Below are 15,763 nucleotides of genomic sequence, written 5' to 3'. Positions count from 1 at the left end.
CTTAATATTAGCTGTCAAAGTTCTCAAGTCAATTCTGCAAATTTAATCTTGACAATTTCCAAATATATTTTCCAATAATGAAAATTCACTTCATCCATCAACCAACAGATTGTAATTAACATCTTCAATATAATTATATTTTTTAAGGTATTTTACAGCATATCCATTTTCTTTTCAAATCATTTCTCTTCTCTTGTTGCCTTCATATTCACACATGTCTGTTCCTCTCCTTCATTTCAATCATTTTACTTTTTTCATTCCATCATCAATAATCAAGAAAACCATCTTGATGTGTTCTTTAAATATTCTTCTCAATTTTTTTTTTGTGTTCAGTGTGTATGATTAGCCTTTCAGATATTCTTTTTTTACCATTCTTTTTTACGTTTTCCTTCTTTTCTTGTAATTGTTTTTATTCAAATGATCTTTCGCATTTTTCTTGTTTCATTTTCATTCTTCGCCTTTTTCTCTCTCTCTTCTGTTTGTCATAAATATTCATGAGGCTCAAATATATTTGAGAACTGTCACATATAAATTCTGCAATGATAAAGAACTTAAAAATTGTTTTTCCAAAGCGCACGAAAATATTTCTTTGAGATATTTTTTTTTTGTTTTGTTGTATGAATAATTTTTTTTTTCAGAATTTTTAATCGCCATTAAGGAATCATAGTGGTTAGTGGTAACACCTTTTGCTTGGACATTTCTCTTTTCTTCTTTTTGTTCGAAGCATGGATTTTTAGGAGAAATGGTTTTTGATGTTTTGTTTAGTCAGTCTGTCTCTATATGTCGTGACTTAGAGATATTTGAGGAAATTGTAAATGCATACTAGGACTATTTTATAGAATTTTATATCATCATGTGATATATCTATAGGAAAAACATATTTGCATGAGTTTGAGTGACTTAAATTTTATTATAGAGTCTCGAACCCCATTTTGAATCCATATTTGATTAAACAGATTTGCATACGATAATAGTGACAGCCTCCCATCTCTACCGAGCCCAACATGCACAAAAAAGCCAACAAAAAGGAACCATTGCTGGGCTAACAGAAATTAAAATTGGCACAAGTGATTAAAGTGATTCAGTAAATACCGAGTTTGGACTGAGTAAAGTTGGGTGGACTAATAGCTATCATATTACGTTTTCATACGACTTTTTGTTACTGGAGCCAAATGACTGTCATTTGCGGAAATGTGTATTGATTGCTAAATTGAGAACGTACGAATAACGAATATTAGTGTTTAATTTGATCTCAGTTTCAATCTCACTGTTATCTCAGTTATTTTTCTGAAATAAATGCATCTTCCTCTCGCTCGACCATCCCTCACTCCTTAACATAATGGCTGAACATTCCATGACGAGCCGAAGTGGGTCGGTAGAGTTGTGATTCGTTCTTCAAGACTTTAATGATTCCACACTAGTGAAGTCGAGACTCGGCATTCGAAATTTTCCATATGTCCTTTTTAGAATCATATGTATGCTCTGAAAATCTGACTCACAGCCCCAGTTTGTAGGCTACAGACAGTAATGTCGTCAAATGAGTGGTTTAACTTACTGCCAATTTGCATTCTTCATTCATCTTTTGTCTAATTTTTAATCGATGATATGATTTGAAATCTTAAAATGCGCTCCATACCTAGTCACAAAACATCCAATCCAACTTATCACTTTATTATTTTTTGTATAAACATTTTTAGTGCGAAACGTGCGAAATGGATAGAGATGCTTTGAGAAATTTATTGACCTTAAATGTATAGATATACATAATTCACATAATGTTCACATATTTTTAGAGATATATGAAGCTATGAGGAAGGCAAAAGGAAGAGCAGCGAACAAAAAAAGAGACTCTTGTAATCTCCACTGTTGTGCTCATCAGGTAATATACAACACACATATTTTCATCTTAGAGTTGGGAATAATAAGAAGTATAAAGGAAAAAGATTGTCGCAGTAGTATCATCATCAGCAGGGAAAAGAACCTCTTAACCGACAACGAAGAGATGTAAAGAAAATAAATGAAATTCCAGCTATTTAGCGTGAATTTATTCATTCCATTGATATTTATCTGTTTCGGTTGATTTCGATGGAAAAAATGTTTCTTTTATGCTAAGTTGACAAAGCTCATATAAAATGGCATTAAAAGCTGTATACATATATGCTTTGAATCTCATACTTTAATTTATTCCTCACACTACGAATGCTTTCAGCTCGCATAAAAATATAAATGCTTGAAAATAGAAATGGAGGAAAAAAATTAAAAATTCATATAAAATTTCGCGAATTAATTTCCAATAATAAACACAAATACAAGTCATGTGACGGTCATTTTAGTGATCTATAAAGACGTATACATGTAAAAGGAAATTTATTGGTGACAATATGGAATTTCTCCGGGTTAAATCTATTGTAATTTTATTTGGATTCAATGATGACCTCAGATGATCAAATTTTTCATCTAAAAATCAGATCCTCCTTCAGAGTCATGTCGGTCGGACGTCCTTTTGTCGTTCTGGTCTGCTGTTAATTTGAATGTATGTTAAAATTTACTGGATGATCATAGAATTCTTGTTTTTTATAAATTTATTAATTTAGATTTTTCTCCCTTTTCCATTAAAGAACAGCTCCCGTGAACGACTGTTCTTTAAAGACTAGTCTCTCCACAATCAGAGTATGCCAGGTAGGAAATACTTTTATCTTTGATTCCTTGCCCGACTGTTGAGCTTGTAAGGTTTGCTTAAAAAGTCAATTGAGATCAAGCCCAGGCATCAAACTATTAGAACTGTATTATTTAGGATCGATCAAACTATAAACCTTAATGACCCTGCTGCACGTGACCATAGGATTTTCAATGAAGAAAAATTTGAAAATTATCCTCACTATGGTAGTAGACCGAAGAACTCCTGGAAGGAAGCTATCGATAGAGACAGCATTGCATTTGGTATTGGCAATTGGCAGGCGGAAGCCGGCGATAGAACCAGCTTTAGACGACATCTGAGGGAGGCCATGGATCACAGTTGATCTGTACGGCCATCGAAGTAAGTAAGTAAGTAGGGTCATTTTGATGCTTTTAGATCTTAATTGGACTCGGATTTTGACATGCTTGTATTCAATGAAATCCACTATGAACGTTTAATGCATTAACTTAAACTTCAATATGGTGTTAAAGAACATGATGATCTTCTTCATGTGCATCAAAATTCCATTCATTTTATTGCTGAAATTTTTTGGTGGCTCTTCCTTAACACAAACTATATTTTGACAAAAAAAGCAATAATAAAGATATTTTTCTTCTTTATATAACTGGCAGTAAAGATGTTGCTGTAAATTTAATGTAAATTTTGACAACACAAAAAATATTAATTCTGATAATAAATTTTTGTGTGGACGACTTGATTTAATGCTAGACTTTTCTTCTTCAATTGTGTTTCTTTTCGTACTTTACAACCAAAAAAATGACAGCAAACAACAAAAAATTCTTCATAAAACTGTGTCCAATTCTTTCGCTTTTTTGTGTATTCTTCATAATTTTATTCTTCTCTTTTTGTTCATTTTTGCGGACTCGACGAGGCAACAGAAATGAAAATGCAGCTGTAAATTAAAGAGTAATGATGAAGTTTAAAGGTGTGGATTTTACTTTATTTGATCTGTGTGAATTAAAACATTTGTTTACTGTCAACAAAAAAATATTTTCCTGGATATAAAGCTACGTTTTTTGGGGCATGCTGTCGATGTTTGATGAATTAATTGAGTTAAGCACATATTGCGAAATATTTTTGAAGCGGAAGTCTCGACGAAATTCCTGAATGTGTGAATTTAATTAGTGGAATTAAGAAATGATGTTATTTCGTACAGTGAGCGGTGGTGAAGCTTGGGAGGATGGGATTTACATATCACTAAATAACGTTTGTAAGTTGTGTGAGTTTGATCAAGAACCGCAAACCTGAATTTTCTGCATTCTAAACTCACAAGCCTGTGGTTTTGGACAGCATCTCATTCTTCGTTAATGGCTGCAGGTCTGAACGAAGAACCCTTTTTGACGAATCCTACAAACAACCCATAATTGCCAGTCTCATTAGTTGCGTACCAAGCCCGATCAGCAAGTCCGCTAACAAGCAGTGAGACTGCTTTTAGGTGTCATATTGGTAGTGGCCTGTTAGGGGTCGTGATAACAATGCAAATGCATTAATCATGACGTAATGATGATACCAAATGAACGTCAAATGACAAAATTGCTTTAACCTTGCCAAGAAGTCATGAAGATTGCATTTATTGCATCACAGTCCAGATGCTTCGCTAGGAGAGGCAGCATCTAACTAGAGTCATTATCGTTGTTGTCTCTAAAGCTGCAACACTGATCATATTCAATTTTGATACCAGGAATGTAGCAAAATTTTGATACCAGAAATTCCATCTAAATATAGAATGCTTTCGAACCGTCCATTGACTAGTCAGTTAGTGAGAGAAAATGGTGGTAGCTGATCAAAATCCACTGACAATCTGATATTCCTGCACAATTCCTTAAAATGCTAAATATAGAATATCAAAAATTCACAATTCATATAAATAAGATAACTTCGAAAATAAATAAAAATTTTCTTCCGGAAAAACTGGACTATTCCATTGACTAAATTCATCCAGTTATTTTTAGAATAAATAAACCAGATTAAATGAAAATTGATCAATTCCAGCAAATTAATTATTTTTTCGACGACACACTGATACTGTAATCTGATAATTCAATTCCACACAACATTGATACTGATCTCTCGTAAAATTTGCAAATTGCGTGTAGTTTGGCAGATTTTCATTTAATATTCTCGACTCTTAATTTTTAAAAATTTCACGTTTGCTCATTCCATTCAGTTCATTCATCTAGCACGAATTCTTTTTTATCTATCCATAAAGTTTATCAAATATGCGATTGCTATAATTGCCAAAAAATTCTTAATTGGCTTGTATGGCATGGAATATGATTATAATAAATAAATAAAACTGATACAGATTTGGTAAAAATTGAGAATATTTGGTTTTAAAAATTCTAGTGAATCTAGTGACTCTCATGCAAATTTAGTCGGCGTTTTGTGTTAATTAGCATAGGAATTTGATGAAAAGGTATATTGCTGTTTGGTTGATATTCACAGCATGTTTGTGGAACTGATCAAAATTATCGAAAATGATCAAAATGATCAAGATGTGCGTATGTGGAAACTTCCAAATATTAGCACTGAAAAAATTTTTTTGAATCTGAAAATTCACTAACGTGATTGTTAATTGAAATTTCAAAATTCTTATCAAGAAGTGCAGGAATATTTTGAGATTTTTGGGAGTATCCACGCCTTGACCAAAGGATGATGTATCAGTTCCGCACTTTGTATTCACAGAAATTTCTTATAAGATGCTTATTTGGGTAGTTTGAGGTTGGTTAAGGATCAAATCTCCTTTCCCTATTTTGGAATAAATTTCTTCAATTTTCTAAGTCAAATACCTACCCAAACGAAGCTGAAAAATTTACAAACGCTTTAAAGAGGTGTGAACATAGCTTTCTTCTGATTCTTTTCTAATAAATATTAGTTAATTTAGAAAAAGCTCATTAAAATTTTATGAAACTCTAAATTAAAACTATTTATGGACATAGAATTCAGTTAGTGTTAATAGTAGATTGTAGGAAGATTACTGCTGATTGTAGGAAGTTCCTATAAGAATGGACAATGTTATTTAGGCAAAACAGTTATTAATAAAGTAAAAATCTTCGAGATAAATTGATGTAGACAATGTCACCCGAACAACATCGATCAAAAATCCAACTTTAAGGACGTTATTTAGATAAAATGTTATCTAATGCTGTGCTAAAATTGGATCTCTACAAGACCTAATCAATTACAGTGATTGGATCAGATTTGGTTCGAATTCAGACTCTTAGAGTTTTCGATAATTTTGTGCACCCGAAATGTCAATTATTTGGGTTTTCACTATTTGTACATCGAAATTCAAATAAAACCCCAATATTTGTAAAATATTGCGTTTTAAAAAATATTTTGGTCTAGTTTAAAAATGAAAAATTTTCTCAAATAATAGTCATTGCATTGTTTCATCATTGGAAAAGACATTCGCAACTTAGTTTAATTAAAATTAAAACTGTCAGATCTAATAATTATCTTAATTCTTGTAGGATTTTTACCGTTGTACCAATAGTTGTACCCAAAGATGTTTAATTGACAGCAGATTCTTGAATAGATTTTTCAAATTTTCATGAACATATTGATGTCTCATACAGATCAACACTATATTTTCAAAGATTTTATCTTCTATTATCTGCATAGAAATATCATTTTCTCCTTGGACGTCTATTGCTGGATAATGAAAAAAGAAGCTGAACTCAAACCTTTAGATTTTGGCTTTCGGCCTAGATTAGTATCAAAAAACACTAAAATATAACTTAAATTCAGCTAGCTTTATGATTGAAAATTTTATTAATGTATTAGGCTTTATGTTTCAAAATATGTTAAAATAAAATTGGTAAAAAAACTTCACGATAAATTTCACTAATAAAATCACCCGAATTTAATGAAATTTTTTATTTAAGTACCTAAGTGACGCCAGATCCAAATTATTTGGTGCCAGAATATTTGGATCAATAGTAAAATACCCCAACTATGGGTGGGTATGTATTGACATCTCTAGGTCAATCCATAAAAATCTCAAAAATCTTACCAATACCCCACACCTTGCAAATAAAATTCTGCTGAATTCTAAAACACAACAAAAATTCTCAGAAACAAAATTTTCAAAGCTATTTGTGTTTTAATTGCTTAATTAATCCAATAAAAATTCGCAAAGGTATCAATTTTTCTAAAAGGAAATGACATAAGCTTGTCAATATAAAACAGCAAAATAAATGAACAAAAAACCTTCAAAACAATTTAAAATAATCTTTTTCTTGTTTTTATTTTAATTATTTTTTGTGTCATAAACAAAATAAATTTTTTTTCCAGGAATTCCTCACCTCGCTAAATTATTTTAATTTGCTGACGATTGATGACAACATATAAAGTATATATGAATATGAATAGAAAAATTTCTCTGAATTCCGGTGTCAATTTAATTCATTTAGTGTCAATGAGTTGCGAATTATGCTTTATTTCGTCATTCTCGGGCAGCAATTTTTTTGCTAATGCAAAATACATTTTGGCTTTCGTCTGGTTTTCCTTCTTGAGTGCTATTATTCCTCTGGAAGAAATAGATAGAGAATTTGAGTTAAATTTAGATGATAGGGCTATTGTGGATGATTTACTAAATTAGTGTTTCTCAACATGTTTGCGTAGAAAAGTACCATGCTGGAATGTCAAGATGTAACTTGGCAGAGAATGTGATGTGGTCAGTAACAGAATCAGATGTCAAAACAGAGTAATAACCTGACTCCAAGCTTTGTGAGTATGGCCACGTTAAGTAAGTCAGATGGCTAGGTCTTTGTAATCGACACTAGGACCAAATCGTGATTGCATGGTACTCAATAAGTAAATCAAGAAGGAACAAATAATGAAAGGTTCACCACGAAGCTCTTAAAGCTCCTCTAAAACTCAATTATTAGCACAATATTAACACAATCTCAATTTAGTAGCCATATGGATGTCACATATGGAGGCAGCTTCCATAGACTTAAAAGCATCGATTGGCGGAACTTTCTTCATTTCTTTAAAAGAGCATGCTTTCAAGAGAAGAGACTAGAGGAAAACTATTGAAGTTATATCAGTTGAGCTTGCTCGCGAGCGTATTTTCAGCTTACTCTTCTCTTGAGATCATGCTCTTTGCCTTCTAGGGTTTGTGTCGCTTTACTTGACATTTCAGAAAGATTTTGATTGGAACCCTAACAGACAAAGACCAGATTTTAGGTACCGTATCAGCATTCTGTACCATGAAGAGTACAGAATATCACTACGGTACCTAAAAGCGGTCTCTTTGCCTTTTAGAGGAACACTATCAAAACATACTATAAAACCCACATCTGACAGAATTTTACAGCTGTTAAAACAACATAAATAATCCATAGCCCCATTCCAAGATTTCAACTCTATCAGTTGTAAGCAAAAAATAAAACATTTTCCAGCATAAAAAATGCACTTACATAAAACATGAGACATGAAATTAATTGTCTGCATGCAAACATGTTGAAAATATGTACATAAAAAAAAAATAAAATAAAATACTTGATTGATAAAACTCACAAATTATTCAATGCTGACGCATGTCCGCCATCTAAGCTAATGCAAATTCTCAGGCAACGTCTTGCAAAATCTAAATCGCCGATATGTAGACCAATGAAAGAAATATTATACCATACATCAGCCTTTTGTTCCACATTGATTGCGAGTCTTAATGCACGTTGAAAGCACGAAAAAACGAGATCCAATTGTCCGCCATACAGGCAACATAGTCCAATATTGCAATAAATTTCGCATGCATTGAGACCCATTGATAAAATTCGACGGTAATAAACCAAAGCCATTTCAGGTTGATAATTGTAAAAATAATGTACAGCAATGCATGACAATGCTTCCGTATTCATTGCATCCAATTGAACGATTTGCTTATAAATTTTTACCGATCCTGGCAAATTTCCAATTAGTTCCAAAATTCTCGCTTGTTGCTTCAGTAATGAAACATCATCCGGTTGTTTTTGCAGTCCATAATTGCATACTTCGAGTGCTGCTAGTGGTTGATCAATACGACAGTATGCACGTGCTAAGAAGATTTTTTTTTGTTTTGTTGAAAGTAATTAAAATTATGTCTGAGCTTCTTATAAATGAAATGGAATGAAATAAAATGTATTTTTCGAACATAAAGCTGCTTTATGAAATGAAATATTTGGATGTAAATGTGCAATTAAGAAAAAGAAGGAGATGAGGAATGCTTCGAAAGATTTAAATTCCTTTTTTTGAGGAATTGATTATTATTTTTGGCAGAGATGATTGTTATTAATGTTAAGCAGATTGACCTATTCAGGTGATATTGTTAAAATATTGAGTCATATACAGAAAAGTTTGACAGTTCGAGAGTAAGGACTCTGTAGTTGAGAACAGACCGACCTTGAAAGCACACGGAATATAAATGGTCGAAATCCAGCTCCAGGTCCTAGGTACTGATCTGAGACTGAATTTTGTCTAATCTGACTTGAAGTCAGAGTTATACTGAACTAAGACCGAATATCTGGAGTATTCTTTTGTGGTGTTTACATGTCTTAAGCGGGTTCGATTCCCACCAGAGCGATCTATCATTCATTACATCGAATGTTGTCTATGACAATGATTCGCACAATGCTCACAATATCACAATTATAAAAGCTTTTGTCAGCTCCAGTCATTCTAGTCTTGCTTTTCCAATGATACTATTCCCGAGCGACACAAATCAAAAAGTCTAAGTCACGTCTCTCTCAAGGCTCTATAATGATGGCTTTAATTATCACCAAGTGGAAGTTCCATCCGTATGGGAGCCAAATGACGAAGCTAAGATGAAGCCGAAACGAAACTGAGTCGAAGCTGAGATGAAGCTGAGTTGAAGCTGAGACGAAGCTGAGATGAAACCGAGATGAAGCTGAGACGAAACCAAGGGGAATGGATCATCTGGCAGAAACTATGGATTCCACGAGCTTATCCATAAATTTCACGGTTTCCATAAATTTATCCACGAATACTATAAAATCCATAAATTTCATGAATTCGATGGAATCCATTGTTTATGCGAGATGAACCAGACTCAAAACTGAGACGAAGCTGAGGTGAAGCCGAGACGAAGTCTATTTTATCTATTTTATATGTGTCACTCGGGAATAATAGTCATTAGGAATGAATTTTATGAAAATCCCTAAAGAAACTACTCAAAAATAAAAATTTGAAATAATTTCAAAAATGCGCTCTAAACACTCAAAATAAATTCAAACTTTCAGAACCTCTTACTTCTGCCAAAAAGAGCAAAAAAAAAAATTCAAAATGAGCTTAAGGCGATTCTTGAAAGACTTATTTAATAAAAGAGGAATATGAAAAAAAAATTATTGCAAATTTCTGATTGATATTTAAGTTGTTGCATTGCTCTTTCTTTCCTTCTTCTTCACCCTTCTTTCTTGCCTTTTTTCTCTCTCATTTTCCTTTTCGCATGTATGTCATTAAGAATGCAATAACCTCTCTGGAATTTCATATTTTTTTTTTCATTCTTTTCACGTTATAAGAATGCGAAAAAAAATATATATAATCTTCATCAGTAGCATCAGCATGCACATTTTTCTAATTAGTAAGTTAGTGAAATTTAAGACTTTTTTTTTCATTCCATCCAAAAAAAAAAAATTGAAATTAAAAAAGCAGTCCAAAATGTCAGGAGACGTCTACATACCTAATAATAAAACAGTATCAGGATGTATCAAAAGTTTCATCGAATTTTGTAAAAATTGTTCAGCCGATCGTGCATTTCCAACTGCAATCAAGCATCGACCTGCGAGCGATAAGAATGAAAAAACAGAGAATGAAAAATAAGAAGGAGATTTTTTTTGGGTTTGTGTATGGGTGCATTTGGGGATGTGACGCAGTTTTTGTGAGTTAACAAGTTTTTGAGTCATGCTCAATTTTAAAGTGCTGCTTCTTAAGAATGGATTTGGATTCTAGAGGATAGCTGACAAGACACTATTTTCTACTGGAGTCGAGACTCATTAGTGTGCTGTCAACTCTGCTCTAGAGCCAGAAGTGTTGTCATAAATATTTCGATGATGCTTTTGAACCCAAACTTTCGCTGACTAACCCTATTTTCGGACCATAAAATACAGTGCATATATTAAAGCGTGGTTCATTGATTGACTGGTTTTATGGACAATTTTTGCTGTTGTTCTGCCAAATATGATGTGGTTCATTAAAAAAGACGCAATTTGGCTGAAAAATTAGCAGAATTCGGCCATAAATATCAAAAAAGTTGGCAAAATTTGACTGGAAATTGGTTGAATTCGTCCAAAAACTTGGCAAAAGTCGACCAAAAATGACGGAATTCGGAAAAATGCTACCAAATAATCGATTGGTCCCAGGAACGAACCACAGCTTAACCAGACATCGAATTTGCATCAAATTTGGACTACACCGGTGTCAGGCCGACTACATGTTTGAATTGTTACCTGTTGTGCGTGTCAGTTGGTTTCTGAGCTAGGCATTGATACTTTACTAATCTTAATTACTTAATATTTAATGCTCAAGTGCTGAAAAATTGATCAAGTATCAATCCCTACTACGAATTAAGACTCAACCTCTGGATCTTAAATGAGACTATCTTAGTTGCACTATCTCATTGTCTACAGACAGCCAGACAACCCACCATCAATAAACATCACCATTCAATTTCTCAAAGGAAACCACATCGAAAAAAGGAACGAAAAATTCGAATGAGTGGCTGTGGAATGAGAAGAGCAATGAGTAAAAAAATAAAAGAAAAGCAAAAGAAAACAAGACAAGAAGCAAAAATGAAAACAAGAAGCATTGATGGTAACAAGAAGAAGTTCCCGTGTGTGCCTTTCAAACATTATTAATATTATCATCATCAGCCAGAACAAGCAGAAGCAACAAACCTTTTTGAGTATACCAAAACCATCCAGCTTCTGTTTTATTTAATTCCATCACGGCATTGCATAAATCAAGTGACTTCTTAATATCCCCTTCGCTATAGTAAAGATATTGAAATAAAATTTTTGCTACTGACGGTTTTGTTGCAAAGATCGATGGATTTAATCTTGACATATTGAATGTATTATCACCGAGATTAAAGATTGACGCTGATCCAAGACGTATATTACGTGCTGTATTAACACGTCCCGTTCCCATTGCTGTACGATTGCCTGTCAATGATGATGTTCCAGCGCGTTGTTGCATTGTACCTGGTCGTGCAATGCCGGTTAGTGGACGTCCAGTTGATGTTCTTGGTCGTGTGGATGCTGTCTTTTGACCAGTTCTGATTGCTGTTGCTGTACGTAATGATGTTCCAGGCTTTGCTGTTATAGCAAGAATTTCTGTGTCGAGTGGATCATCTGGAATTTGGATTTTAAGAAAAATGGATATGCTGTCAAAAAATTCCGATCGCCAGACGAACTTTTTAACGATCAATTTGCTAACAATTACGTAAATTTATTTACCAACAACTCCATCATCCTCAGCCTCAATATCATCAATATATACACGTTGTGTCATGGCACGCATTTTAAGTTCCCAAGGACCTTGCAGCTGAGGATTGTTGTTCAACAATTGATTGCACATTTCGATGCATTTTTCATATTTGCGAAGACGAAATAATGATAGTGCTTTATAGTATGAAGAATCCATTATTATTATTATGCCTTGCTCTCTCTATCTCTCTCCCTCTCTGCCTGCTATTTCTTCTGCTGTTTTTTTTTTGTTTTTCTTTACGTTGTTCCTGTCGTGCCTGCTCTTTTCACATCAAGTTCGTTCGCCTTTTATACACACTGTGTTGTTGTGTTATTTTATTTGCGTTGTTTGATAATGCCTTTTTGGCTGCCAATTTGCGTTTTTTCCTGTACGAAAAGAAATGTTGAAAATTGGAAAATTTTGTGGGTTATGTGATATGTTGGCGCATTTTTATTGGTGATGTGATTGATGATGGATATTATTGAAAATGATTCTTGAGATGCTTTGATTTATGATTAATTATTAAGTTCTTTTGAGACACCTTGTGATGTCGGAGCTGATTGGAATCTGGTGTATCATGCCATATAGAAACGAATCCGCGATGGTGAGAGATCGATTTCTTGCAGGAATCAAACCCACATTTTACAGATGAGAGGGTCCTCCGGTCTGTTGTTTGGTCAAAGCGACTTAACACCCTCAGTGGCAGGATAGCTTATTAAAGGTTTGATATCCTGGATCACACTTTATTCTGACACCCCAGTATTGATGATATGGTCAATTGAAATTCGTAGCTCTTTGTATCCAGTTTTACTAAAAATACTTAGAATCAGAGTGATATGATAACAATTAACAGAAGCGTAGCCAGGAGGGAAGGGTGATAGGATCAGAATTCTTTTTCAATTATTGGAATTAATTCTTCAATTTTCCATGATTTTCTTGAAACAAATCTTTGGTCAGCTTTTGATACAGCTATGTAAATTTCAAGGGAAGGATGTGCTCTCAATTTGAACTTCTATCTCTAACAGACAAAGACCATGTAAATGATCAAGTTTAAGAGTATACTCAGTTAGTATATTTGAGTATATTCATCAATGCTGTTTGTAAATTGAGGATATGGCATAAATCGACTTCATAACAGAGCTAGAAGTTGACTTGAATTTTGTATCAAGTCGGACCAACTCGAGTCGATTTTTCCATACAAAATTGGAGTCGACTTTGAGCTCTGCTGTATAAAATATTTTCTAAATTTCAACTCTAATCAGCCATCAAACCAAAGACAATATCACATCAATTTCCCCCGAAAAAAATGCACCCGTTCAAAAATAAAAAGAATCTTTTCGTGCCTTTCAATATATTCTTGAGTCAGGGCCCTCTTTTACTTCTCTCATGAATAAATTAATGAATGCAAATGGGCTTCATTTTTACCTTCTTCTTAACTCTTGTTTACTGCCTCTTGACGATATTCCCGTAGCGATATGTAGTATGTGTTGAGTGAGGATCAAAATACTGCGTGTAAATTAAAGTGACACCTTTTGATTACAAATGATTGTGTACGGTTTGATAATTTTCTTTTCTTTCTGGAATGTCTTCGTCTCTCATCTCCTCATTTCCTTTCGCCAGGCTGTTAAATGAAAAAAATTATATTTTTTTTGGTGGAATTTTTATTAATTCAACAAGATGGGAAGTAATATAATGCAGATATTTTATCTATAGTGCGAAAATCTCTTTAACTTAAGTTTTTTTTTAACTCGCTTATGTTGTTCGATGAAAATAACTTTTTAATGATAATAATTATTTGCCAGTGCTCACGATATTGAGTGCCTGATGTAACAGATTATTTTTAGCTATGTTTTGTGATTTTGAGCTCAATGAGCTTTATTGATTTTGGTTTGACTTTTTGTTAGAATTAATTCATTGATGATGAGTTCCTATTGATCCACTGTGAGTCGTAGAGGGTTAATAAAGCGATTGAACAGGTTTCTATTCCTGGCCAGAACGACTACTTCCGCGTGTTGTTACTCTGCCTTCTTCTCTAAGGTAATTAATTCATTCATGAATGGTAAAAGGTTCAATTCTTGTGTTTTATTGAAATGCTAAGAATGCTTCCCTGACATCAACACAAGCTGGGGCAGCATACGACGTTGAAATGACACAAAAATCTAGCGTGACTAGAATGACCAGCTAGAAAGATTTTGTCATAGGTCCATCTAAGCAAAAATCTGACCTTATAACAACTTCGATCCTATCTGAGACTGGATTTTTTGTCTATACTACGCTATATGCATTCTAGAAAAGAGCAAGCTGACAAGTATATTCGGAAAAAATGAGCACGCATATTAAAACTACCACATCTCTCATAAAGGCGCATAGATTTTCGAGGCTGACGAGACTCTGGACTAGATTCCTATCACTTGCCTTCCGTTCTAAGTTAGATTCACACTAGGTTGGGGATATTTCCACAAGGCGCTCCAAGAGCAACAGGATGGCAATTGCTGGTTCACTGAGAACTTGCACAAGCTTTGTGATTCGTCCAGCAATAGAGTCAGATGGGCTTTTATAGCAACCTGGGCTTCAAGTTGAAGCAAGTAAGTAAATGGCCTGTGGACACCGAGGCACGTTATCCGGCATTTCATACAGTTTCTATACATTCTATGCGTTAAGTAATTTCCGAACGTCAGGTGAGTATGTCCTTTGGATGTTAATAAATTTCTATAACGTTGATAAAATAAAGATGTGCTCTATGTACTGCAAAAAATTCTTAAAGCTGTTCATAAATGAATTATTATACACAAACCCTAGCAGGCAGTAAGCAAACTAGTTTATCATGCTCGCGAGCGTTATTCTTGGTTTAGTCTGCTCTTGAGAGCTAGCTCTTTGCCTGCTCCAGATAAAGGTAACAATTTTCAATTTCAAACTAAGGACATGAACTGAAAAGCTATATTAAATTATTGCACACTAAAATCAATAAAATATGCGCTTTAAGATCCAGTTACATCACCAATCCAACTGATTTTCTCTCATCTTACACAAAATACAAAACAAAATCCAATAGTTATTACCTTTTTTCACGCACCTTGAACTGCACTTTTAAAATTACAATACACTCTTCATTATGGACACACAAAAGGCAAAAAGAGCAGTAAAATAAGCACAAAAAAAAAAATTCAGAAGTTCATTTATGATATTCTCGGTATTTTATTGCACAAGATATTTAAAAGAAGGCTTACAATGACCAGGCACTTCCATTGAAATTCTTTTAAACACTTTTCAGCTTAATGCCTTCTTTTCTCTTTTTTTTTCACAACCGTTGGACACAAAAAAAAAAGTTAATTGATATAAAATCCGCAATAATTTTATTTCTTCACTCTCCTTTTGAGCACGTAAATAATAATAATAAAATATATCGCATTAAATGAGTAAAAAATTCCATCTTTGGAATGTTTTGGTTATTGACTCGTTGCCATGGTGAAAATTTTGGCTTGGAAATGAGTTTATTCCTTTATGTCCACAAAATAACCTGTTGAATGTGTTTTTGGAAATGGTAATAACTTTTTATGCTGAATGCAGTTCTCTTTCAAATTATGGCTATAAAATGAT

At 33.5% G+C, this 15,763-nt stretch overlaps 1 protein-coding gene across 1 annotated transcript; it reads right to left on the bottom strand.

Annotated features, from left to right (window-relative positions):
- Positions 1-7,005: 7,005 nt before the first annotated feature.
- On the bottom strand, positions 7,006-15,530 carry BBS8 (tetratricopeptide repeat protein 8). Its single transcript, XM_070648997.1, has 8 exons — positions 15,394-15,530; positions 15,226-15,271; positions 13,592-13,787; positions 12,157-12,552; positions 11,596-12,051; positions 10,383-10,481; positions 8,225-8,741; positions 7,006-7,229 (listed from the first exon to the last, which is right to left on the bottom strand). The coding sequence occupies exons 4-8, from the start codon at positions 12,341-12,343 to the stop codon at positions 7,106-7,108; spliced, it is 1,383 nt and encodes a 460-aa protein (XP_070505098.1). The 5' UTR covers positions 12,344-12,552; positions 13,592-13,787; positions 15,226-15,271; positions 15,394-15,530; the 3' UTR covers positions 7,006-7,105.
- Positions 15,531-15,763: the final 233 nt, after the last annotated feature.

The sequence above is a fragment of the Chironomus tepperi genome, unplaced genomic scaffold (assembly GCF_022539635.2).
Source record: "Chironomus tepperi strain 1889 unplaced genomic scaffold, CSIRO-AGI_Ctep_v1 contig_415, whole genome shotgun sequence".
Lineage (NCBI taxonomy): Eukaryota > Metazoa > Arthropoda > Insecta > Diptera > Chironomidae > Chironomus > Chironomus tepperi.
This window is presented reverse-complemented; position numbering and strand designations above follow the sequence as displayed.